The 27,991-nt window shown below is 38.5% G+C and overlaps 1 protein-coding gene across 3 annotated transcripts; it reads right to left on the bottom strand.

Moving 5' to 3' along the window:
- Window positions 1-8,133: 8,133 nt before the first annotated feature.
- On the bottom strand, window positions 8,134-27,759 carry DDX3X (DEAD-box helicase 3 X-linked). Of its 3 annotated transcripts, XM_058184955.1 has the most exons (19): window positions 27,405-27,759; window positions 25,891-25,948; window positions 25,179-25,229; window positions 22,169-22,231; window positions 20,132-20,263; window positions 19,232-19,355; window positions 18,123-18,290; window positions 17,940-18,039; window positions 15,565-15,700; window positions 15,082-15,167; window positions 14,085-14,183; window positions 13,831-13,991; window positions 13,558-13,702; window positions 12,957-13,101; window positions 12,537-12,718; window positions 12,334-12,451; window positions 11,447-11,603; window positions 10,753-10,898; window positions 8,134-10,638 (listed from the first exon to the last, which is right to left on the bottom strand). In XM_058184955.1, the coding sequence occupies exons 1-19, from the start codon at window positions 27,447-27,449 to the stop codon at window positions 10,559-10,561; spliced, it is 2,196 nt and encodes a 731-aa protein (XP_058040938.1). In that variant the 5' UTR covers window positions 27,450-27,759; the 3' UTR covers window positions 8,134-10,558. The 3 variants fall into 3 exon arrangements, with proteins under 3 accessions (XP_058040938.1, XP_058040939.1, XP_058040940.1); XM_058184956.1 differs by lacking the exon at window positions 22,169-22,231 and having other exon boundaries at window positions 27,405-27,757; XM_058184957.1 differs by lacking the exons at window positions 20,132-20,263; window positions 22,169-22,231 and having other exon boundaries at window positions 27,405-27,755.
- Window positions 27,760-27,991: the final 232 nt, after the last annotated feature.

Below are 27,991 nucleotides of genomic sequence, written 5' to 3' on the forward strand. Positions count from 1 at the left end.
ATCATCAATCCTCTGGCATCAGCCATCTGAAGCCCACTCCTTCTGGTACAATTTGCTTGACAAAAAATAATATTTCTTTCTTTTTTCACGTACCTGTCTGGGAATCTGCCTCAGAATGGCTATCTCCCTGCCCCTGTAAATCAGTGCCCCACTCCTATGTTTTCTAAGAATTTCATCTCTCGTCTCTCTTCTCACAAATTTGACATGAACCTCTCTGGGAACTGCATGCGTGCGTGCATATTGAATTAACTCTATAAACTCGATCCACATCCCAATTCATGAAATCAACACCTCTCCCAAGAAATTCTCCCAACAATTTAGTCACAACATCTCTCAAGTCTTCTTGGTCCACTTCTTCCAAATTTTGAAACCTAAGGAAATAAGACATTTTATCCATCTGTAGTCCAAGCACAGCATTGCCTGTCGTCTCCTCTCTTTTCTGCACTGCCCGGATCTCACCCTCCAAACCTTCCACTTTCTGCTTGTTTTCTGCTGAAACTTGTTGAGTATCCTTTAAATCCTTTTGGATAGTCACAATTTCTGCTCTTATTTCATCCAATTTCTTGTCCATATTAGATAACTTTTCCAAAATTCTCTCCATCTCTCCAGCAGTTGGTCTCTGACCTTTGCCATTAAGGAAAAAAAAATACAAAATCCTCAGGCAGGCACGGTATCCTTGTAATTTCCTCCGGATCCACCAGGGGGCACTCACAGGAGCAACGAGTCCAGAGTACAGTTAGTCAACCAGGAAGCCGAAGGGAAGTGATGTCATCAAAATTCTCATAGTGAAGGCGGAAGCTGGACGCCACCACTGTTCCCCAGAAGGAGGGGGCCTCAAACCTTCCCTCCTAAATTTCTCCATCACCTCTTCTCCAGAGCTCCACAAAACCGTAATCTTCTTATTTTAAGTTCTCCTCTCTCCAGAATAACTCGTGCTCCTTCCAACCGCAGGGGAGAAAACCCCCGCACCGGAGCAGTCCACTCACGTTTACCGATATTCCCTTCCCTTCTCCTCCTCAATTCTTCTCCGCCCTGTTCACCACCAGGCTGCTGCAGTTATAAATCCAATGCCCCGTGTCACCGGGCACAGCGCCCAGGCGACGACCAAAATAATGGCCGCGCCTGTGGCCTCGAACCCCGCCGAGCCTAGGACGCGCCAGCATCGGTCCCCACAGTCCTGTATGTCGGCTGGGAGACCCCTGGCGAGCCGTCCGTGCGGCAGGTGTCCTTTTCGGAACACCTGGCCCCTGAGGGCCTCGGCGGCGGCCGGATTCGGGCGCTGGAGGCAGGAGAAGCCTTCCAGACGTCCGTTGCCGGTGGGTACCGGAAGTCGTCTCCCAGAAGAATGTCTTGAATGATGGTATTAAATGCTGAACTAAAGTCTACAAAAGGACCCTTGCATAGGTCTTTGGAGACTCAAGATGTTGTAGGATATAGTGCAGAGCCATATTAACAGCATCATCTTTTGATCTATTTGCTCGGTATGCAAATTGCAGAGGGTCTAACAGCGTGATGGTTTTCAAGTGGGACAGCACTAGCCTTTCAAAGGTTTTCATGACTACAGAGTTAGAGCAACTGGTCTGTAGTCATTCAGTTCCTTGATGGTGGGCTTCTTCAGCACTGGGATGATAGTAGTGTTTGAAGCAAGAAGGAACATAGCACATCTCTAGTGATTTATTGAAGATACGGGTGAAGATGGGCACCAATTGGTCAACACAGACTTTTATGCAAGAAGGAGTTATCTTGTCTGGGCCTGGAGCTTTTCCTGGCTTTTGTCTGTGAAATAGGTCTTGCACTTCCTTTTCTTTGATCATAGGGGTTGTGAACCCAATGGGATGGGGTCAGTTGTAGGAGGCTTGGCTGTTGTTGGTGTGTCTGAGATGGGAGTTGTGGAGATAGGTGGCTGTAGTTTTCTTTCAAACCTGCAGTAAAACACGTTCAGGTCATCTGCCAGTTGTTGATTTCCTTCAGTCTGGGAAGGAGGTTTGCTATAGCTGGTGACATTTTTAAGAGTTTTCCACATGTTTGCTTGTTCATTTGTTAAAAACAGATTCTTTAGCTTTCAGAGTAGCCTTTTTTTGCTGCTCTGATCTCCCTTGTTAATATATTTCTGGCCTGATTGTACAGCATTTTATCACCTTTTCTGTAGGCTTCCTCTTTGGAACAATGTAGCTGCTTAAGTTTAGCTGTGAACCAAGGTTTGTTGTTTATTTATTTATTTATTATTCATATTTGTATACCGCCCTATCTCCCGAAGGACTCAGGGCGGTTCACAGGCAAATAAAACATCTATATACAAATTAAGATGACCATTAAAAAACTTATTCTAATGCCAAATTTTAAAATATAAATATTTTAATGTTGCTGTATATTCGCAAGTTCCTTGTTGGTACACATAGGTCTTCACAGAAGCTGACATATGATGTTACAGTATCTGTGAATTCATCCAGGTCTGCAGAGGTATCTTCAAAAATATTCTAATCAGTGCAGTCAAAGCAAGCCTGCAGCTTTAAGTTTGCCTCCTCAGTTCATTGATTTAATTGTTGGTTTTGTGGTTTTAAGTCTTTGCCTGTAAGCAGGTACAAAGTGAATCATGCAATGATCAGAGGACCGATAGACATCTTTTAGTGTTGTGTAGCAATGGTCTAAAGTATTCTTGCCTCTAGTGGGACAATTGACATGCTGAAAGTATTTTGGTAGCTCTTTCCTTAAGTTTGCCTTGTTTAGATCTTGCGAAATGGTAGAACTGGAAATAAAAATTAGCTACATAAAACCAAAAAAAATTCAAATAAACCAGGGAAATGGCATATAAATTAAGAAAAGAAAAAAATAGTGAAACTTCAAGAGGGAGACTGTAATAATAAATAATATGCCAATAGAAAAGTTTTTCATCATTATTAATTACTTTAATTTGTAGGCTATGATATCCCTGTGGGAAAAAATAGAGGAATATTTTAAAAAATAAAATTTACCAGATTATAGAGAAATGATGAAAAATTATGAATGTTCCTATAATGGTGAGAGGTTTCTGAAAGTATAAAAAAATTAAACTAGGAAAAGTATTGCGACCAGATGGATGATCAGGTTCTTATTATAGATGTTTTGAAGATCACCTCTTGCAACCTTTGCAAAATATGATTAATTTTATCTTACAGGGAGGAAAGATACCTGATATGTCAATTACATATCTAAAGGACAGGATTTGACTTTGATGAGAAATTATAGATCAATATAATTACTTAACGATTTTAAATTGTTCACAATGATCCTGATAGACTGAAAAGAATTTCACAAGATCCTATGTATTAAGATCAAGATAAAACACAGTTAAAAGAACAGTGTTGGAAATTTTAGAATATTTTGAACAACTCAATGAAAAACAAGTTGCATTATTTATTTATTTTTGATGCAAAGGGAGTCTTTTGACAATTTGAAGTTGACTTTTTTACCCAGTCGCCTTTAGTTTATTTTAGCTTTAGAAATATGAAGCAGAGACATAAGAGGACAGGATTAAAGGTGTAAAGGTTAAAAAAGAAATTTATAAATTAAGAAGCTTTGCAGATGACATTGTATTTGTCCTAAAAGAACTTTTAAATGGAATCTAAACTTTAACCAGGATATTAAAAGAATTTACTGGAAATGCAAGTTTTAAGATCAACAAACAAAAGACAAAGAATATTGACAAAAATATGAAGAGACAAGATCAAACAGAATTGAATAAAATAGGTTCCAAGGTTGAGAATCAGATAAAATATTTGGGTATTAATATGAGAAATATAAATTGTATTCTTTTTCAAGATGTTAAGACTGGAATGAAATAAAAGACAGGCTAGGGTGCAAGAAAACACAATTATCATTGTTGGAGAGAATTTTGGTGATTGAGATGAATGTCTTGCATAGAGTATTTTTTATTTCAGATACCAGTTAACAACCTGTTACTAACTTAACAACTTCAATTATTCATTTAATAACTGTGGCAGGAAAGGTCGTAAAATGGGGCAAAAGTCACTCAATAACTATCTTACTTAGCAACAGAAATTTTGGGCTCTATTGTGTTCGTAGATTTAAATAGAACTACCTATAATAAAGCCAGAAAATTTTGGACTCAAGTACACATAATACAGATAATTTTAAAGACACATATACCATTAAACCAGAGGCTTTTTGGAGGAGACTGGTGGATAAGCGGCTGGAAAAAATATGAAACATTTTTTACATATAACTGCTATTATTATTCAGCAAATATGGCAGGCGCAATTGGCAAAAGGAAGCTCAGGATTGTATAGGTTGGAAACATGCAGAAGAGGCCTTCCTCCTGCAGTAGATAGACAATAGCTAAAATGATAGAATTCTTTATTGGCCAAGTGTGATTGAACACACAAGGAATTTATCTTGATATGCATATGCTCTCTGTACATAAAAGAAAGGATACATTTGTCAAGAATCATAAGGTACAACACTTAATGATAGTCATAGGGTACAAATATAATGACTATTATATGCACCAGGATGAAAAGATTTTATTGGATCCATAATAAGAGAAATAGTGAAGATGATGGAACTTGGTGTGAGGGCCAAATTGACTGCTTTAATTTGAGAGGGACATTGTACTAACCTTAATGATTGGAACTCTTTTGAGTTTTTGTGGGAAACAAACAAAAAAAAAGTATATGGTTTTGAGGATTAGAACAAAATTTAAAGGTTAATGTAGACAAAATGTAAACAATACTGTAATCATAAAAGAGGCTATTTTATATTTATAACTGCTATAAAAGAAAATCAGATATTATGTCTTTATAATTTTTTATTTCAGCACTTTGCTCTTTCATTCTTTGCCTTTTTCCTTTTAGTTTTAGTCTGTATTTAAAAAAAAATAAAAATTATTAAAAAGCTAAATCCTGAATTCTCCAGATTCCACTCCACAGGAGGCACACTAAAGTTTCTAAATGTAGGAAACCCCACATCCAACCTGGCTATCGGAACCAAGCAGTAATACAATTCTTGGTTGTATAGAGAGGCATAGAATCAAAACCACGTGAAATATTAGTACCGTTTTATAAAGTCTTAGTAAGGCCACACCTGGAATACTGCATCCAGCTTTGGTCCCATTACAAAGAGACTTTGGAAAGACGGCAAAGAAGAGCAACCAGGATGATTAAACATGAAGAACGGTTGCAGGATTTGGGTTTGGCTAGTCTAGAGTAAAGGACTGGGGGGGACACGCTTGCAGTATTTCAGTATTTGAGAAGTTGCTACAAAGAGGGAGTCAGTTTATTTTCCGCAGCAGAGGGCAGGGAAAGAAATAATGGATAGAAACTAATCAAGAAGCAACTTGAAATTAAGGAGAAACTTCTTTAACAAGCAAGGACAATTAAGCAGCGAAACAGGTTGCCTTCAGAAGTTGTGGGTGCTTCATCACTGGAGGTTAAGAAGAGACTGGACAGTCACTTGTCTGAAATGTACAAGGCTCTCCTGCTTGAGCAGGCGGTTAAGACTAGAAGACCTCAAAGGTCCCTTCCAGCTTTATTCCAATTCAGTTCTGGTATGAAGGTGCTTTGTAATCCCACTTATTGCTGGAGCCTATTTTCACAATTAGCCTCTGGTATTTGTTACATAATGTCTATGAAAGCCAGAAAAATCTTTAATAGCCTCCAACATCCCTGCCCCTATACTGGAATCAGTTAATGCCACACTTGGAAGTCAGGAGTACATTGGCATTGGCATCCTTCAGTCTCAAAAGACTATGGTATCGTGCTCTGGAAAGAAATCCTAAAACAGCATCTAGTGTGACTAAAAAGGCCAATCCCTTCCACACTGAAGGCAGATACATTCTGTCCCCTCCCCAGCCCTGATTTTACTGGTTCCGGGACTGCCTCTTTGCCTCAGCCTGCCAAACAAATGTCTCTTCGAATTGAAGAAGGCCATGCTGCATCTTTAGCCTCCAAGTGAACGATCGATCGGAGGTCAAGGTTTCCCAGTTGTTAATGTCCATTCCCATGGCTTTAAGGTCCCTCTTGCAGATATCCTTATATCGCAGCTGTGGTCTCCCTCTGAGGCGCTTTCCCTGCACTACACATCTCCAAGATCCCCCACAAGGTTATGCCTCATATATACAATTAAATCAATGGATGATTGTAAGCTAGCATTTCAGTAGACTCTATGGTCAGGCTTGAACCGTGGAATCATTGATGCTGTCTGGGTTTGCTTGCTTGCAGATTGCCCAACTAGATAACTCTGTGAACATGAGATTTGTTCCATTTATATACTGTAGCTTGCCCTGCGCAAGTGTTCACAGCAATGTGGTTTTCTCCTTGATAGTTTAATTAAAATACAGCAGCCACAATTGGGATCAGAATATTGGTTATTTATTTATTTTATTTATTTGATCAGATTTGTATACCGCCCTATCTCCCAAAGGACTCAGGGCGGTTTACAGGCATTTAAAAACACATAAATACAATCTAAAAACAATTAAAAAACTTATTCTAAAAGCCCAATAATTAAAAATATAAAAGTAAAACCAATTTAAAACCCATAATTTAAAATCTAACTCAGTCCTGCGCAGTTAAATAAGTATGTTTTAAGCTCGCGGCGGAAGGTCCGAAGGTCCGGAAGCTGACGAAGTCCTGGAGGTAGTTCGTTCCAGGGGGTGGGAGCCCCCACAGAGAAGGCCCTTCCCCTGGGCATCGCCAGACGACATTGCCTCGCTGACGGCACCCTGAGGAGTCCCTCTCTATGAGAGCGCACGGGTCGGTGAGAGGTATTCGGTAGCAGTAGGCGGTCCCGTAGATAACCCGGCCCTATGCCCGGTTGCCAAGCTACATGGTTCAGTAACATCACACGACCAATTTTATGACAATTTTTAACCAGTTAGGGGAATTGTGGTTATTAAGCAAATGTTTTCCCCAAATTAACTGCCTGTTAGAAGCCAATTCAGGTTACAAATGCCAATCACCTAAGATATAAACTATAAAACCCAGTTGCCAAGCACCCAAAATGTCACATGACTATGGAGGGGACAAGTCTTCAGTTACTTTTTCTGAGGTCATTGTAATTTTGAGCTATTGTAGCTCAAGAACTACCTATTGTTTTCTGTGGTATTAATCTCTGCTTATCCCAGTGTTGGTACTGAAGAGAACATGTAGTGGTTGTTTCCTTTTCTTTTGAACAGTGTGTAAATATGGTTTGTTAATGGCTAACTGGTCTGAATGACAGTCTTCTAGGAATTTCCTAACGTTTTTAAAAATTCTAGTCACCCTTCTCAGTAAGCAACTCTGGGTATTGTACATGACATGGTATTGTAATTCAAAGCATGAATTACAAAGCAATTAAAGTATATGTGGATGCTCAGTTTCCCAATTGAACCTATGGTTCAGTCTGTCCATTTGGTTATTTTTGTCTTCTGCAATGGTAGCTGGCATCTCTTGAGTTGTATAAACACCAGCCTTCCTGATGGCTGCCATTAATGCTGCAGTCTTTATTCTTCCTGCTCAATTTTGCTTTTAATATTTTGAAAAATTTGTAAACCACCTGTTACTGGGGACTGATCAGCATATTTTTTTACTATATTCTTATTCTGCTATCCTCCCCCAAACGCTCCCATTCAGACCTAAAATGCAACTATTTTTCTAAGGTGGAAAACAAGTTCCTGGATAACAGGTCACATTTGTTGATCTGAATTTGACATGTCATCTCATACACACATACATACTCATCACACCCTCAAATCCCGTTATGCTACAAAACAATTCTACTTCAATGGTCCAATGCATATTAAAAATGGAGGTTAATGTAAATATACTCTCCCAGTCCCAAAAGTGGTTTACAGGATCAGTGATAAGTAACTACCAAATTATAAATACATTTTATTTCTACTATAATTATTATACCAACAAGTAACCAGCACTATTACTTATTATTCAGGTAAAAACTAGCATCTGTATTGGATTAGTGTACCAAAAAGCAATAAATGGTTTTCTGTCTACCCCAAACCAAAAGATCCCATGGAAAGTTCAGTTCATGATGCCCAGATTTAGTCAGAGATTAGGAAAAGCAGAATCATTAATTTTTTCAACCATCTTATTTTTAAATCACTCCTTTTCCACCTACAGTAAGAATCAAAACTACACAGGATGCATTTCAACTTTTTATTTTATTAAAACTGAGTAATGCACAGCACATGCAGTGCTAGCATCTAAACTAATACAATAAGCAATTACTAAACCTACAGTGACCTGACATTCATATTGTTTACACTCAGCAAGTTTAAACCCATTCTTTGCATATGACTGAATCTTTATCACAACTGAAGAATATTGCTGGTTGTAAAACTCACTAAAATGCTATTGCTGAATGTACAAGTCACTGATTATGCCAATACAACAAAGATAACCACATGTTTGAGGATTGCAATGTGCCAGACATTCACTGAAAAAAAAAACACACAACTAAACAAAAACTCACGCAACGAACATCTGAGAATCTGGACACTTCACATCAGTGTTTTGAAGTGTTTCATTAATATCTTAAGACAAGTGTATCAAAACCTTGGCATGTTTAATTTTAAAGTTGCCAATTTTTGTTTTACTATCAGAAAGTTATGGCTACACTGCTAATGCCGGGTCTGCTTAATTTGACTTAAGAGTTTAATATGACTTAAACATTAAAAGCTCACACTACCCCGAAATATATAATTTCACGCATACGGTGACATTCAACATTCAAGTGCCAGTGTTTTTGTACTGTCTTTTGGTCAAGTTTCTTTAAACTTTCAAAGAATCACTTTTAGGCTTACAAAAATAAATATTTGTCAAAAATGTTCAATAAATATTACACAAAACTAGCAGCAAAAAGTATCTAGAAATCTGTCGTGTGCAAATAGTTTTCTTCCCAACCATTATTCCCATGGTCCCAGTTTTAGAATCTAGTTCCTTCTCCTTAGCCAAGCTGCGTTCAGTCTCCCAAGAGACAAAATAAGATTGGAAGTTAAGGACACGCACACAAGACATATAAAATTCTCTGAATGTGCAATAAAAGAAGTATTTTGTAAAAAGTTATGGGCAAATGTACAAGGGCCTAAATCTAGACTAATTGAAATAGCACCATAACAAATGACTTCAAATACTGTCAAGTGCACCTACTTAAAGTTTAGTACAAGGCACAATACACTTGAAAAGATCTATTGCACTTTAGGAGATTTTGCTGTTGTCCTATGCCACTTAAAGAAAGAGTTGGTAATAGCTCTGGCAACAGACGTTATCTCAGAGACACTAAGTGACAGAGGCCTTTTACTGTTGGAAATACTCATCTTTGGCCAGATCAGCATTAACAAGACTAAATACAATGGAAACCTATGCAACTAAAACTGACTAAAACTGCACTTGATAGCAGAATTGAACCTTGTGCAGTTATGTACATTCCAACCTTTGTGATCTCAGAATTTGTTACTCTTCTGGAGCCATTTTACAAGTCTACAGTAAGCCAGTTAACACTTCAACGCAGCTTGAACAGAGTAATGTGAATCTGCATTAAAATAAAGCCTGCTGCATAATTCTTCCTGTTCATTCCCCCTTGACCAAAAAACATCAACACTAGCATGCGTTAAGACCAAAAAAATCAGTCAGGCCCTTTTAAAAAACGGACCTTCACTGTTATGGTCAGCCATTCTACCATTTCAACTTAATATGGCAGGCAATTTTGAATCGTCTTAAGTAGATGAATTCTCCTAAAAACTATTTCAAGTTCAGACCTTTAAACATTCCCTGTAATGTTCCGCCTTCTATTGGCTAGCTCACATTAATAATCTGCCTAAACACTGGAATTGCTGTGTTTACTTGCATTTACTTTTAAAACAGTGCTTGTATGCATGCAATCCATACACCACCTCATTATCAGGACTGGAATGGCTTTTTAAAGACAATCAGGTTCGAAGTACCTATCCAGGATAGAGTGAGCAAATCAACTTTAACTTTGTACAGTTTTGCCACATTAGAAACTAATTCCATTGATATGCTTCAAGATGTTTTATTTTTCAAATCTCCAAGTATCAAAGCCCTAATGTAGGCCACCGCACAAGTTTTCTTTTTTCTTTTGTTTTTGCAGATAAAGTGGATGAATCAATGATTCCTGTATGTTGTATCACACCTGTGTGCCAAGGTTTGATTTTTATAAAGCCCAAGTTGAATAATTTTGCAAAGACAATTGATAATCTTGGGCATTACTGAGCCAACAGGACATCAAAATAAAAAGTTGTCTAAAGTTAAAGGCACAGTACATTAACAAATGATCCTCAGTCACAAAATTATAAATACAGTTTAGGAGTGGGAGTGGGGTTGGGTAAAGGAGTTAATCCTGACTACAATGGAGTCTTTAAACCTTCTTCAAAGTAGGGCTTCTGTTCCTTTCCTTCTTGTGACCTTGAGCTCCCTTAAAAAAAATTCAGTGGAGAATCACAGCTGGTAATGTACTGCGAGTTCTTGAAGCTACACAAGGTATAGTCTGGCTAAGTTACATGTGGTTTCCATATTAGCTTGTTTGGTAAGAATCTGCAGCAAGCAGATCAGTTGCCCCACCAATCTACCCCCTGAGAGTTATAGTTTCCTCCATATCCATCACTGTTATAGATGCCGCCATAGCCACCTATGAAGACAAAAAAATGAGAAATTTAAGATACAATGAAAATGTTCAGAAGACATTTTAACATGATTTTTTCCTATCATCTTTCATCCCACCTAAACAGCACAAAAGATTTACCTCCAAATCCTCTGCTACCTCCGTGACCACCACCACCACCACCACTGCGACCACTACTTGCACGACTGCTGCCAAAACTACTGCTCCCACCGCTGCTGCTGCTGCTTGTTCGATAATCTCTGGCACCAAAGCCTCCACTGAAGCGACTGAAGGAAAACAGAAAGGTAGGTAAAACAGTATTTGAAGTATCTATGAATCCCATTAAATAAACCCTCCATTTAATGAATTCTTATATTCTGTATCTATTTGGCTAATGCACACTTGTTATCAAGCAATAGCTATTGTCTCAAATTGTTCAGTGTTTTTTTTTTTAAAAAACTTTCTATTATTTATTCATCCTCTGCAGAATATTTCAAAATTTCAACTGAACTGGCATCTAATTTCACCAAACCAAAAAGTCTAACACAATAAGCAGGGAACATCATGCATACTGCCCTGAGCTCCTATAAGAAAAGTGGGATCTAAATCTAACAAACAGGTACCCTATTTACTATCACTTCCTCTGGTCTTTCAAAAGTTAAACATTCCCTTCATATCCTACTTTTCTGCAGAATGCAAAGGAATATTGAAGCAGCAAAAACACTCATTCTGAAAACACAGGAAGTAGAATAGCTTGCAGCCTAATGTAAGAATAAAACAGAGAAGCTCTAGCCAGCTACATGGAAGGCAGTCAAACTTAATTCATTTGTATTACCCTTTGGAACGTCCACGACTGCTTCCGCCCTTATGATGTTGCTCATATGCCATGTTTTCTAGCCAAGATGGTACTTCCTGTTTAGCTTCAACAAGTAGATCTAACAAGTCTTTTGTGATATTTATGTTCCTCTCATTAAAAAATGATGTGGCAAGACCTAAAAGAAAAGTAAGGGAACATGAGATCGTCTGCTATCTGTTCTTATTTTCAAAATGACACAAATAAAAACAGATTGTTCTTCCTGACCGCTCATGATGAGCTCTTAGTAACAGTAGATTTATCATTGCTTTTATGATAAATTTGTTCCCCTTTTTGTGTGAAGATAAGCTATTGATGGACTTTTCCTTCTACAGTACATGATTTATAACATTATAACATTTATAACATTGTCAAGATCAAAAGCATTTAAAATGAGGATATTATTCAAAATGTGTTAAGTATAAAAATTGAAAACCTGGCATAGTATATTTTCACAAATATATTCTTCAATGTGAAAGCTTCTCAGAAGCATAATAAAGCTATCCAATGCAGATTTCCATTAATTAAAAATGTTCCAAAACCAGCAACAAGATTTGTAAGTTCATTTACTGCTTTAAAAGGAACTTATGAATTGTCTCAATAATACATACATACACTGATCTTTCCCAACAGGCCTTTATTGCTAGAGGTCTCCTTGAAAGTATCTGCATCCTAATCAATGTCCATTATTATTCTGAAAAGGCTTTTTTCAAATAGTGTTTGACAAAATTCTGAACAGCTACAGTCTCATGTTATTTAGCACTTCTGCATATATATATATGCATATATATATATATATTAATAACTACAAAACCCCCATATATATATTAATAACTACAAAACCCCCATCAAGATTAATGCCCTCTTACCAAGGTTTCCTACACGGCCCGTACGGCCAATGCGATGCACGTATTCTTCTATGTCACTTGGCAAATCAAAATTTATGACATGTTTAACATTGGAAATATCCAGTCCTCGTGCTGCTACCTATTGAAGACAAGAGGGGAAACCTGAATTCCCAAAGATAAAATTAAAAAGACACACATAGCTACACAACCAAATATGTCCTTACTGCAGTGGCAACTAAGATGGGACTTCTGCCAGAGCGGAACTGATGTAACGCCTCTTCTCTATCTCGCTGAGAACGATCACCATGGATACTGGTGCAAGCATATCCTTCATGGTACAGGAAATCCTCCAGAGAATCAGCTCCTTTTTTAGTCTCTACAAACACCAGAGTCAAAGAATCCTTGCCTGCATATAAAAAGAATTTCATTAACTAATGGTGTATCTGTCAATATAGCACCACGTGGTATAAACTAGTGCTTATGACTGCAATAATAAAAAGATGCTACTAGGCAAGCTAGCTGCAGGCAGATTGAAGTAAGAAGTCAATTATAGGGAAAAAATAGGAAGGAAAAATCTTAATTTTTCTCCCCAGCTAACACAGATATACATTAGATTTATGCTGGAATCCTTCTTCAGTCTTTACCTGTGGCATTCAAGAGATCAAGCAGAAATGACCTTTTGTCTGACTCTTCCACCCAGACTACTTTCTGTGTGATGTTCTCAGATGTAGAGCCAACTCGGCCAACAGCCAGAAAAATATATTCCTCCAAGAAATCACGAGCAAGCATCTAAAAAATAGCACTTAATTAGCATAAACAATATGCATCTAATCACAGTTTATCAATCCCCACAAACATCTATGGGTGTGCAGAACGGTCTCAACAATAGGGAGTTAACTATAGACAAGTTCTTCAAAAGGAAACTATTCAATAACTTATTTTTTTAACAAGTTACCATAGACATGAGTCTATAGAGATTCAGTCATCTAGTTCATGCTTGTCCCAAAGGTGCTGTTCAAAAGGCAACTGGATTTTGTTTTTTTCCCTTGAAAACATTTCCCTTCTCATCCCAGAACTGAAGAAGCTCCTTGGATGAAAAGTGAAACATTTTCAAGGAAAAAACACAAGTCCAGTTGCCTTTTGGAACAGCAGCGTTGGGTTTACCATAGATAATTACTTTCAGTATATCAGTTTCCCTTTAATGTGCTGAATCTTAATAGAAAATTGAACATCATGCATAAATACCTGAATTTCCTTTGGAAAAGTAGCACTAAACATCATTGTCTGACGGACACCCTTTGGTGGCATAGTATCTTGTTCAACAATACGACGAATCTGAGGCTCAAAACCCATGTCAAGCATACGATCAGCTTCATCCAAAACCAAGTATCTAGAAAATATAAAATAGCACATCAAGAATTCTACGATTCCATACTGACAAAGAAGTTCCAAAGTATCCAAGGCTATCAATATTACAAAATTTACTATCTTATAAACATACAGAACTGTATTACTTACTTGCAGAAGTCTAGGCCTATCTTTCCCCTCTCCATCATGTCTACAAGGCGGCCTGGAGTTGCCACAAGCAAATGGCAACCACGTTCTAAGTCACGTATCTGTTGGCCAATGTCAGCACCACCATATACAACACAAGGACGGACTTTGGAACGATAGGCAAACTAGAGGGAAGGAAATTTCAGATTTTAGAATTTCAGATCTGAAAGTATGCTTTGTGATCTGCTAGTAAGTTCCCAGGAGCATGTAACATTTACCTTTCTAGCTTCTTCATATATCTGCACTGCCAATTCTCTTGTTGGAGCCAAAACTAATGAAATTGGGTATTGTTTACGACGCCCATATCTTCCATTTTCCTGTAATGTTACAAGAGCAAGATGTCACTGAAGGTATAAGCCCAATGTTATGCAAGACATTTCATTCTATCCGATTAATTCCTTGAAGTTAAACATAGTCCTCAATTTGTGACCACAATTAAGCCCAAATTTTTCTAAGCAAGGCAGTTAGGTGAGTTGCACTCTATTTTACATTTTGCAATCATTAAGCCAATCACCGTAGTGTTAGGTCAGGGGTCATCAACCTGTGGCTTTGGAGCCGGATGTGGCTCTTTCATCCCTCTGCTATGGCTCCCTGTTGCCAGTCAGCTCCACAATTGATAGGGCTTTCAGTTAGGATAGGTAGAGAAAAAAGGATGCCACGCTAGGAGGAGACACTATGGTGGGGGGAACTGGATTTCCGGTTGGTTCCAGAATTGAAAGGGGGGGCTCCAGGTTAGGGTCTTTATGGCTCTTTGAGTGTTTAAGGTTGCCAACCCCTGTATTAGGTGAATCAAGAGTTGTTAAGTGAACCTGGCTTCTCCCATTGACTTTGCTTATAGGAAGCTGGCTGGGAAGGTTACAAAAGGTGACATGATTCTGGAACAATGTAAATGTCAGAAATACATGCCAGTTGCCAACCACCTAGATTTTGATCACATGACCAAATTAAGTGTGAAAAACTAGGATGTTACTTTTTTCAAAGCCATTATAACTTCAAATAATTACTAAATGAATGGTTGTGTAAGTCAAGGCCTCTGTTCTGTACAGCTATTTTCGTGCTTAAACAAAATTAGTGCACAACTTTCCTCTGCAGACACAAATGAGTTTCAGTTACGTTCTCAAACAGAAACAGTTCATTCCCATACATTAACACAGAAGTGAGCACATTGCTAGGAGTATCTAGATATTATTTACATGCTGCAAACCATATACTTGCCTTCATGGCTCTCAAAGCATCACCTGGACCATCTGTATATATCTGGCTCAATATGGGCAAAAGAAATGCAGCAGTTTTCCCAGAACCTAGAGAAAAAGATGCATTAAAATTTGATAGCAATGGAAAATCTTTTTATTTCTGAAAACAAATTCAACTGGTATGTGATTATTATTATTACAAGAAACCTGTGTTGGCTCCAAATAGTTTTTACTCCAATGCTAGGTCAAATTAGTGGTAATTAACCAATTACAGCCAGTTGCAAAACAGCAGGTTTTTCCAATTTACCCAAAACCCTCCACTTGGAAAACAGCATTGGCTCATTCTCAGTGTTTAGTCAATACAACTGTACTTCAAAATACAATAATCAGCAAGGCTTCTAAAGGAAAGAGTTCAAAATTTGTGCAGCATAGCTTTTGTAATTGCTAAATTTTACTTATACTTCATTTAGAATATGCAGCTATAACATAAACATTACAGACTTACCTGTCTGGGCACAAGCCATCAGATCTCTTTTGTCTTTGATGATAGGAATAGCATATTTCTGAACAGGAGTAGGTCGAGTGTAGCGGGTGAGTTCGATGTTCCCCATGATAATTTCCCCCATGTCAACATCGCTAAACTGCAAAAGTATTTCAGTTATTAAACAGGAGTATTCTATATCAGTCTAACTACCTTATTAGCCAGGTATTGTACTCATTCAGATGCCTGATTATGAATGGATGGAACACTTCACCCACCCAATGCCCTTGCTTATCAAGTAAAGAATCTTGTTTGATTTAGTCTTGGTAGGAATTTGACTTTGAGGTGGCCAAGTCCTTGACTTCTACCAAACAATTCAAATATATTCACAGAAAGTCAGTTCTAAGCTTGATATTGGGGCAAACAACTTTTTTCCATGTATAGTAGATAATCAAAAGCAGCTAATTATAATTCCAGGATGCAATTTTTTTTTGTTATCTGGTTTGCATTGAAGAAAATTTATAAAAAACAGGATGTTTTTAAAAAATTTAGACTGTGCCGCACAATCAACTCGTCTCATTTACAGATAAAATATAGGAATTAACAAACAAATTTAGGTGAAGCAGTATGCCTAAGGCTGTTTTTGAGCATGCTTTGCTCATGCAATGTACTCAGTGTAGAAAACAAGCACGGATAGTCCTCAACTTACAACCATTCATCTAGGGACCGTTTAAAGTTACAACAGCACTGAAAAAAGTGATTTATGACCATTTTTCACACTTACGGAAATTGGTCCAATTATCAAAATTCAGATACTTGAGAAATGGCATGTATTTATGACAGTTGCACTGTCCCGGAGTCATGGGATCACCATTTGTAACCTTCTCAGCTGGCTTCCAACGAGCAAAGTCAATTGGGGGCAGAGGCGGGGGCGGGGGCAAGAAGAAAGCCAGATTCACTTTATAAGTGCAGTGATTCATTTAACAAGTGTGGCAAAAAGGTCATAAAGTAAGGTATTTTTGCCTAGATTAGCAAACGAAATCTTGAGTTCAATTGTGGTTGTAAGTTGAATACTCCTGTGTTTACCTATCCAAGCAACATAGCAAATGTACAACAATCTTAAATTCTACAGTACTTTTTTTTCTTTTCAATTATTAACTATGTAGGAGTTCCCTATTTCTCTCTCCAGTATATTTAAAATGTACTGAATTAAATTAAAATGTAATGAATTGAATCCTCAATTCATTTAGCAAAAACCTCAATATAGCCAGGTACTATAGGCCAGGTGTAATAAAATGACCAAGTTTAAAAAGAATTTAGACACAAAATCATAAGGTATCATCTATTTCCAAACAAAATTACTAGCATAAAAAATGGAACCAAAGAATTAATCAATTAAAAAGTACAATTGGTTCAAAATTGGGAAAGGAGTCCGGCAAGGCTGTATACTATCCCCCTGCCTATTTAACCTACATGAGAGAGGCGGAGCTGGATAAATTGAAAGTTGGAATTAAGATTGCCGGGAGAAATATCAACAACCTCAGATATGCAGATGATATCACACAAATGGCAGAAAGCGAAGAGGAACTAAAAAAAGCCTCTTGATGCGGGTGAAGGAGGAGAGTGCAAAAGCTGACTTGAAACTTAACATTAAAAAAACTAAAATCATGGCATCCAGCCCTCTCAATTCCTGGCAGATAGATGGGGAGGAAATGGAGGTAGTGACAGATTTTATTTTCCTGGGTTCCAAGATCACCGTACATGGGGACTGCAGCCAAGAAATTAAAAGACGCTTGCTACTGGGGAAGAACGCTATGGCAAATCTAGACAGCATACTAAAAAGCAGAGACATCACCCTGACAATAAAAGTGCGTAGTCAAGGCTATGGTTTTCCCAGTTGCAATGTATGGCTGTGAAAGTTGGACCATAAGAAAGGCTGAGTGCCAAAGAATTGAGGCCTTTGAACTCTGGTGCTGGAGAAGACTCGTGAAAGTCCCTTGGACTGCAAGGCAATCAAACCAGTCAGTCCTAGAGGAAATCAACCCTGACTGCTCTTTAGAAGGCCGGATCCTAAAGATGAAACTCAAATACTTTGGTTACCTAATGAGAAGGAAGGACTTATTGGAGAAGAGCCTAATGGTGGGAAAGATTGAGGGCAAAAGAATGGGACGACAGAGAATGAGGTGGCTGGATGGAGTCACTGAAGCAGTGGGTGTGAGCTTGAATGGACTCCGGGGGATGGTAGAGGACAGGAAGGCCTGGAGGAATGTTGCCCATGGGGTTGCAATGGGTCGGACACGACTTCGCAACTAACAACAAAAAATTTATTACAATATGGAAATTTAACAATTTTAGCATAGGTTATCAAGTAAATGCATTATGAAACTGGTAGTACTTACACTTTCAATGTGTGGAGGACAGTTGTTGCCTGTTGCCTCAACTGGAATGTCATCATATTTTTCAAAGTTAATGCCTGTATTCCCCCCAGAGAACAGCTCCCTATAATGAAAATAAGTCCATTTTGTATCATGCAGCATTGAATGTTTCACTGAAAGGTTGCCAGGTAAGCCTTTAATACTCACTGTTCCACACGTTCACTTGGGGCAAGTGGTTTTGACCAATCATCTTCATCATTTTTATCACACCAACGACTGTTTCCACCACGATCAAATCGACCAAAGCAACTCCTATCACCACGACTCCCAATACCATCAAAATCACTACTGCATCTTCCACCACGATCATCAAATCTAAACATCATACAATATAGCATTAAATCCACATGTATGTGCTCCTTTAAAGCAACCTAGCAAGTTGGCAGCTTTAAAATATTCCCTTTTGCTTTAAAGCAGATTGCATTATTCGAGGCTTAAGCGCATATTTTGCTTTTCAGAAACATACTAAAGGTATCATCCAAAGATCAGGTTTAATTAATGTGACTATAAAAATTAATAATTTCAGTTTTCTGTCATGATAAGGAACCAACTTCTGGGAATCATGATTTGAGGGCTGCAACTTTTACATTTCTGCTATCAAAGGCTCTCCATTTGTTTCTTTGTCCTTGCTATAGAAAGACTCAGCTAAGTAGAAGGATTTTAACAATTCATACTGCATTTATTCCATCTCAAATCTTAGTGATTAATTAGGAACTCTTGGGTATCAAGCTCTGGGTTCGACTCCCTTTTCAGTCATGACATTCATGACCTTAAACTATTCTTTCACTCAGTACCATCTACTTCAATGGCTTCTTATGAGGATAAAAGGGAGGAAAACATGCATACTGTCTTGAGCACCCTGATAGAAAATGGGGATGCAAGAGTAAATATTAAAGGAAACTTCAAGATACTCTGTAATCAAACCAAATGGTTACAGAACAGGCTTTGAATATAAAGGAGAAAAGTACCCATGTGAGATTTTAGATATGGCAAACCAAAAATAATTTCTCATAAATTCTGAACTAAATAACCTATTTGTCAAAAGCAATTTTATAGGAAATGCTGAGTATTTTTCATGATTAAAATATATTTACACGCTCACCTAGCTATTGGTACCAAACAATTCAGACCAATTACATATTAGGATTAATGTAACAATTTTATTAAAAGTAACATGATACAACTAAATTTCTGCAGACAATACATTAGAAAGAATTTGCAGTGTTTTTTTAAAAAAAATTAAACAAAGTGGTTACCTTCCTCTTGAGCCATTGCCACGGTCAGTAAAGAAACTTGATTTTCCTGATCCACGTTCACTTCTTGCACCAAAGCTACTATATGCATCCCTGTCTCTGGCAGCATTCCATCCACCATCAAATCCTACAAATAATACAATCCATTATTAAATATTTCCAAAGATATTTACAGGTAAGAAATATATTGAGAAGAACCAGTAATATCAACAAGTAGCCAACAATCAGCCTTCCAATATAACTTATCTGTTTGTTCAAAGTAAGCCATACTGCCATCAAGATGGCACTGACAGCGAACAATGGGATGGTGTTCAACATCCGGCAACTATTGATCCTTTCAAGCTGAATGAACCCCACCCACCTTAGATATTTTTACTTCTGTTCAATGAGGAATCAGCCTATGGCATATCTCTTAGAGTTCAACCATTAGGCAACCCATACTAAACATATTATGGTCATTTAGAACTTGACAATTTCACAACAGCTTGAAAACAGGATCATTTCAAGTTTCATGTATTTGCCCACATACTGACACCAGTAAAGAAACAGTCAAATGATGAAAGATTTTGAGAATGTTTACCTTCCTTGATATGTAAAACCTGAAGACAGTAATTAGAATAACTACTGAGCAATGAGCTTCAATATTGCTAAGTCATTAATAGAAATGTGAAAAGTTTTGACTCCAGGATTCATCTTCAACTGTGATTTGAAGGATTCTAAAGATCCATTAAAATTTCAGAACTTTGTTGCATTTCAATTTAGGAAGGCAGCTCCCTTATAGCTGCTTGGTAAGAAAATCCAAAGAATTTTCCATAAGTTCCATGAGCTTTGTCCTATCTTAAGCTATTTTTAATCACTATTTAATCACTAAGTTAGATGGAAGTGACAGGTCCCCACGCCCACCTCTGTCATCACGTCCAGATCCTCCTCTGGATCCAAACACACCGCGATCACGATCGTAGCCATTCATCCGGCTGTCACGATCATATCCATTCATATAGCCATTACCTCCACGAGAGTCCCAGCTGGGGGAATCTTTAGCAGAGAATAAAAAGTTAAACAATTAAAGTGTTAAATGTCACTTGTGCCAGCAAATAGTTTTTGCAAGCTCCACTGTAACAGTGTGACTTTTGTTGCCAGAAATTTACATTTAAGGGCACCTTTCTTTTTAAAAAAGGGCTACTTGGCCTTAAATAATTAAAATTGCAGGTTTAGCTGCATCTATGGTTCACAAAAGCTGCAAACAATGTTTATGGATACTTGATTATGTAGCTGAACTAACTTTCTTAAGTTATTGTACTATATTTGTACTTTAGCTAGGTACCTTGTATACTAATATTGCTGCCATGCAATAAGTTGAAGCACATTTTTAAAAATGGTCAATTTGAAGCAAGTCCAGCACTAAACTCAAGATCTAATGCTAAGCTCAAAGATACAATTTATTTAGCACGTAGCAATTTTAAAAAGCAAAATTCTGACTAGCCAATACTACTATGTGCATTTTTTCAGATCAGTTTTTTTAAAGAAAAAGCTGCTTGTACAGTATGTTAGAAGTCTGCAATTATTATTAGAAAGTTCATGAAAAAGATCCAATCTGTGTTGGTCACCGGGACCAGAGGTTAAGGCTTCCAAGCTTTCAGAGTCATGCTGTAGCCCATCCTCAGAACACAAGTCTGAAAGCTTGGTCTTCTGGTCCCAGTGAGTGACCAACACAGACTGGATTCTGTAACATTATCCTGGGAAACATATTTGCCTTCATTCATGAGTTCCAGTAAAAGGTTAATTATCTGGTTTTTTATCTTTGCAAACACTGTGAAAAGTTTCAGAATCATACCTTGTTATTTCCTACGGAAAATGTGAAGAGCTCTCACTATAAAGAGTAGCTAGGATTGTGTGTGGGTTGGTGGTGGTGGTGGTGTAAAGTATTTGCTACAACTAGAGCTGAAGGAATTTTCCCCACAAACCAGGAAAGATTGAAACAAACAATGCTTTCCTGTTTCTGCACAGGGCTCCAATCCTAAATCCAATTTAGAAAGGGAAGTTTAAGGAAAACTGAATATTATAAACTATTGTCCTCTTCAAAAGAGTCCAGTGCTTCCCAAACTTTGCCCTATTGTATCTGACAATATTTAATATACCAACAAATTTTATTTTTAAAATCTGCCATTAATTTTATTACAGTATTTTGAATAAGCTATTCAAATTTATAATATTTTTAAATCTTTCAGAAACTTATCCAGTTCATAGATAAAATACTTACAGTTACTAATAGTGGGAAAAGTACTAAGCCACTTGCTGAATAATTACCTTGAAAGATTCAGCACATTCATTATGTCAGCGTATAACATTATATGAACATACCCGCTAAACAGAAAACCTGTGTTTTATTTTAAAACTTTGAATAGATTTACACTATTGACAAAGGAAACATTTTAACCGCATTGTTGGTGAAGAAAGTGTTAAATAGTTTTAGTACACATAGCCATAAAAAGAACCATGGCCATAATAAACTTGGATTTAAAATTAATAAAGGTAAATTTCAAGTTTTTTGTTACTATGCTGGTGTCTTATTTAAGAACTAATAACTTTCTCACCACGTAACGATGAGTCTACAAAAGCGGATTTTGGTACTTGCTAATTATAGGTTTTTAATAAAACTAGCATTACTAGTATTAAACTTGAACTTTAACTAGTTTAAACTTTTACTAGTTTAACTAGTATTAAACTTGAAAGGAGCAAAGGAATTTCACTTTCTTCACTACTTTCTTAATCATGTAACACCAATTGTGAAAAGTGTTAAAACATGGCATAATTTCATGGCATGCCCGAGAATGTGCTTGAAAGAAAAAGCTCAAACTGTTAGTTAACTGCAAGTTACCACTTTGAGGCATGCTCTCAAACAACAAACTTTAAAATCACCCCAGCCTGACACCAACTTACAGCTTCTTGGTGGTGGCATCGAATTGGAATAGTAGTTTGCTGTATAGTTATGGATATTGTATGCTGCAAAAAGAGCCATGAAAACTCCCAGCATTATGATTCAGTTTAAAAGCATATTAAAACAGTCTGTTATGGAATGTCTCCAACCAGTGTTAACAACTTTTTTGCATCCTTATTCCAAAATGTAAAGTTTCTACAAATATATCAGCTTACCTTTGGTGACAGTAGAGTTCACATTTGGAGAAGTAGAAGCAGCAAGTCTCTTGATTTTTTGTGGCCATTAGGACACCCCCCCCCAAATTATCTAACAGAGTGCTTAAAAAAAAGGAAGGAGCTGGCTAATCAACAGCTTAGGAGTCAGAAATATAAAACATTTCTCACTACTTCCAAGCATGTTTCAGTCCAGTATAAAACTGATTTTTACTCACTCACTCAAAATAGTATTACAAATCTTCTCTTTGATTGCTTTTAAATACCCTCACCCATAGTAATATCCTTCTGGGGAAGATTAGCCCAAGCAGCTACCCACCTTCATTTAAGAAGTCTGTTTGATTTTCTGCTTGTAACAAGACTTTTTTTTTTTAACTTCTTCTCCCTAATCTAGTAAAAGGCCCAAAAATTACCATATGAATTTGAATGTCACTCTGCTGAAGTAACAAGAATTGCTGCCCACTTCAGGTCTTTCAGTGAACCCTCCCACAAGGCCCAATAATGTTTTAGATCAGGGGTGTCAAACTGGCGGCCCAAGGGCCGGATGTGTCACACACAGGCCACACCCACCCAGCTCCGTGAAGGGAAAAACATTGCAAATGTCACATGACAGCAATGTGCTGCCGCAAGTTTGACATTCATTATTCAGATCACTCCCAATCAGCATAGTTAACATTTATAGTATAAGCCAAAATGTATGAAACACTAGAAAATTACTAAAAATCATTCTGACGACTTTTCCCTTGTGTATTAGAATAGATGGGGGTGCACTAATTTATTACCATATTTTTCAGACTACAAGACGCTCTAAAGCATAAGGTGCACCTAGCTTTTGGGGAGAAAAACAAGAAAAAAAATCTGCCTCTGCCTCCCAGCAATTTGCCTCCTTGCAGCAGTGTGGTCAGCTTCAGCACAGCATGAGCAGCTGATTAGCAGTTGGATCTGCTTCTCAGAATACCTATCAGCTGTTCCAGGCTGCGGGGATTACCACATCCCATTGGTGCCATCACTGCTGTCACCTATCACCACCTCCACATGCCCCATTTGAGGCGGCAGAGATTGCTGTTGCCTATCCCTGCTGCCTGGAACGGGCCAAAAAGAGGATGCATGGAGGCTGAAAATGGGGCACGTGGAGGCACAGATAGGTGACAATGGCGATGGGCGCCAACAGCACCAATGGGCGGCAGCGATCCCCACAGCCTGGCGGTATTCCAGGAGGCCAATCCAACCGCCAATCAGCTGCTCGTGCTAAATCAGGCTGTGCCGAAGCTGACCATGCTGTAAGGAGATAAACTGCTGGAAGAGGCCGAAGGATGGGGGCCGCCGGGTAGGCGAGGCTTCGGCAACATTTGCCGTATAAGACATTTCCACCCACTTTTTGGAGGGGGAAGTGCATCTTATACTCTGAAAAGTATGGTAATCTTCGTTATGTGTTCACAATTTTAAAAGTTTCTGAATTCTATTAATTTTTTACACATGTGAACCCATAGGCTAAGATTAGCTATTTATGGTTATGGAAATTGTGGAAGTCAAAACCACTTTTCAAATTCTACCAAGTTCTAGCTTACAGTAAATCCCACAGTGAAGACAAGAAACAGCCAAAATGTAGTCTGATATCTGCTCTAGTTTCAACAATGGCAGAAAAGCTATACATTCAAATTTTCTAAAAAATTCAGTAACAGTTGAACTAGTTAAGGGTCTACAGCTCCCACATGACGATATCCCTATAATTTTAAATTTAAAAATGGAAAGTTGGTCTAACTCAACTGTTAAAAACCAATAAAAATGGCATTTTGGCACTTAACCAGAAATTGTTAAATGTAATTGCCACAAGACAAACTAACATAGAAACAAACTTGATTTATTTTGCCCACTATTGTCAACTTAAAACAATCTTCCCTCCCAAAAATTGGGAGCAAGCAACTTTCTTGCAAATCACAAAAAAAGGTAAATAAAAAGAACTATCTACCCCTAATAAAGCTTCCATTAAATGTTTACCTTTTATTTAGTTAGTTACTAATAAGATTGAATTCCAGAAATACGGCTCCTTTGAGAAAACTCAAGAATTTGATTATCACTTCTACAACCTTTTTGGATCATTAAGAATTAAGATACTATGCTATAATTTTATCTAATATTTTTAATAACTAATTTTAACTGCCAATTAACAGCTTTAAAAACTTCCTTCTATGAAGTTTTAAATTTCCAGCCCTATAGGAGATTGACACAGCAATGAATAGGCTTTTTGAAAGAACAGCACCCACGCTAAATGGGGAAGGACCTGGGTCTCTGCTTACTTCCATTTCTTTATTACTAATGTTTTCAAAATGTTTCATTTCATTATGGGTCATTTCATAATTGCAATCCGAATTATAATTATCAATGTCATTCCACATTCCACAATACTTGACTATAAATTTGATAACTTTCAGAAGAAACAATTTTTTTGTTGGCCAGGTGTCATCATTGTTCTGGTTGTAGTAAACTGCATTATTACTTAAATAGCTTTACTGCTTAAGTGACAATGCAACTCTCAATCACTAGCCTACTAACTGTATTACACTTAAGCTGAATTTTCTCTTGCAACCTTCATACTGTAAAAAATATCACTGAGTTAGTGTGCAAATTCAATTTTTATATGCTTCCTTGCTACTTATAACCACAGATATCACTTCTAAGCTTAGCAAAGGATTTTACTAATATTTAATGTTTTGGGATGTTATAATGCATATCCATCTGTGAATCAAGTTTAAATGAAGCACTATTACTTCACAATTGAAATCTGTATCAACAAACATACCCTGCTTTGAAGCTTCTCTATTTCGCAAATGAGGAGGAATGTACCGGCCTTCTGGAAGAAAAAATACTTGTTACTTTAAAAAAAACTTTGCTATCTAGAACATTCACAATCCATCACAGTATTTTTCTTATACTTTTCATGGTTGGCTATCAAGGACAGAGAAGAATGATTTATAAAGTGTAGTTATATAATAACCTGCCATTAAGAGATTAAGTTACTCAGAATCAAGTTTTTTAAAAATCCCATTAATGGTTATATTGTAGCATTTTCCTTTGAAACCCATTAATTAATCCTACTAAGCAACAAGCCAATATTGCCAGAACTTTAAAAATACAGTACTGGAACTCAGTTAACAGTGGTTCTTTGGCCAGCACTGGTAGGTGATAGTCCAGCCCAACCATCTCCTCTATTCTTCAAACATATTCTAGAAAAGTTACAGGATTCAGAAATTGAATGAGTGATGATCTGATCAAACAACACTGGATTTAGGAAGCATGCAGGCCTTGACTTTTTTTTTTTGAAGTTCAACTGTCCAGCAAAATTAAAAAAAACATTATTTAACAAATAATATGCATAACAAATACAAATACTGGTGTGGGAACAGAATAGTAGCTTGATTTTGAAGCATCAATAGATGCTCTTTTTACTAAAATGATAGGGCACCCAAAGGCCATATTAACCCTAGAAATATATTCTTGAATTATGTACTTACTACTTGCTGTTCCTCCTCCACTCTGAGAGTCTGAGGAATTCAAGTCTAGACCAGCAAACTTAAAAATACACAAAAGTTATTATTAGTTAAGATTTTCAAATGAAAACCTGCCAAGTTTTAGCTTTGACTCAAAATAATATCAAGCAACTTTCATTTGTCCATTTATTTTATCAGTATGTATTTATAGAATACAGCAATTAAAGTGGCGTACCACCAGAGTATTTTATATTGAAATTAAACATGCCAATTGCTTCCCAATAATAACCAGCCAGTTTTAAAAAGCTGGTTTTGCTCGTTTTGCATAGAAGCAAATTCTCCCCACTTCTTTTAATGTTTTATGGCAGATTTGATTTCTTTGAGCAAAATCACATTAAAAAGTTGTATGCTATAGAAGCCTCATGTAGTAAATCACAGCTTTACATTGCATTAGATATATCGATTATTTATTTTTTTAAAAAGCTGCATAAGTATAAACATATTTTGATCTTAGTCTAAATACCACTGTTCAAAATCGCAAACTATGCGACCGCCTCCCCGGACCAGACAAATCTAGCTTGGGTCGTTTCCTGGTTGCTGAGTTTTCAGGCCGCAGCCGCGGCATTCCAGCTCTGCCGCAGCGAAAGGCGACTGCGCTTTCCTGGCCCGCCGATAATCCGGTGGCAGCGTCACACGCCTGCTCTTATTTCCTGACCGGCTCCTTTATCCATTTTGGGAGCTGGTTCTAGCCCACCGCCCGCAAGTTGGTTCTCTGCCACCGCTCTCGACCACGCGCAAGAATGGAAGCGGGGAACGGAGCTATGTAACCAGCGTAAAGGAGAAGAGGCAGAATCCGCCTTTCCAGGCGCGGTACCACCCTCTTCCTCCCCCCTTTCCGACAGGGGCCTCGAGGACAAAGGAGATGGGGGGGCGCGCGCGCGCGCGCGTGTTCTGTGTGCATGCGCGCGCACCCAACACGGGAAGCAAGAGCGGCAGCAGGAGCTAAGTGGCTCCCGCTCCCCGGCTGGGGAACAGCGCACGCGCTTCCCCCATCCTCCCATTTCGTCACCGCTCGATGGCCGCCGTGGTCCCCCGCCCGCTGCAGTTCGAAGTCAACGCCGCCAGGGGGCCCGGCAGATGTAACACACTCGCCAGAGCCGCACAAAGCCCCGGAACAGGCCCGGCCTGTCTCACACGGCCCAGGGGCGCTTCACCCTATCCTTTACGCCTCGCCGCGATTCTCCCTTGCCCTTCAACAATCCCCCCCCCGCTTCATTTTTCGGCCTACAACGATTTGAGCCCAAGCCGCCAAAACTGCGGCCTCCAAAAAAGGAACTGCGTCACAGTAAAATGCGCCACCAGAAGGCCGGCACAAAAACCGTATCGGGCTGGTGGAGCGCGGGAAGATAGCAGGGTATCACAAGGGCAAAGGAGACTACAAGAGAGCTCCGAAGCCAGATCGGTCACCAGTGGGGGAGGGGCGAGAAGCCCTCGCTATTCCGGGCCCACCCATGAGTTTTTCCCTTCAGTTCCCTCACCTGCTGATCTAGACCGAGGGCATTTTCCACTGCCACATGACTCATAACGAGAGATCGTTCCGGGAGGTCCCGCTCCGCGTAGAGAAACTCGAATTCACTAGAAGTAATATACGCCTCGCCTACAACAGTTCTCCCTCCTCCGTCTTAGAATCGCTTCTCTAACTGAAACACCCCCAGTTCGACCCGGGCCTTTATATATTCCTCCGCCCCCTCGCAGCCGCCGTGCTGACTTCAGCGCGCAAGCCACGCCCCTTCTTCCTCCTTTCGATCCCCTCCCCCCACCTCTGCTTGCTGCAAAAGGTATCGCGGGGAGAACTCTCCGCTCCGCATTAAGAGGTGGGGGGAGGGTGAAGAAATCCCAAGACTACCGCGAGAACTAAAGTAAATTCTGGACTCCTTCCGATTCAGGAGGCGTTAGATGATACCGCGAGGCTTCCCTACACAAAGTTTATAGTGCTATTCACGCGAGATTCCCCCTCCTTTAGCCACCCCCTCCCTTCTGTTTTCGTTTCATAAAAACTCTAGTGGTTCAACCGGTTTCTGCAAGATCTCGCGAGAGATCTGTCAAAAGAAGTCTGCTCTTGGCA

This window comes from Ahaetulla prasina, chromosome 5 (genome assembly GCF_028640845.1).
Source record: "Ahaetulla prasina isolate Xishuangbanna chromosome 5, ASM2864084v1, whole genome shotgun sequence".
NCBI lineage: Eukaryota > Metazoa > Chordata > Lepidosauria > Squamata > Colubridae > Ahaetulla > Ahaetulla prasina.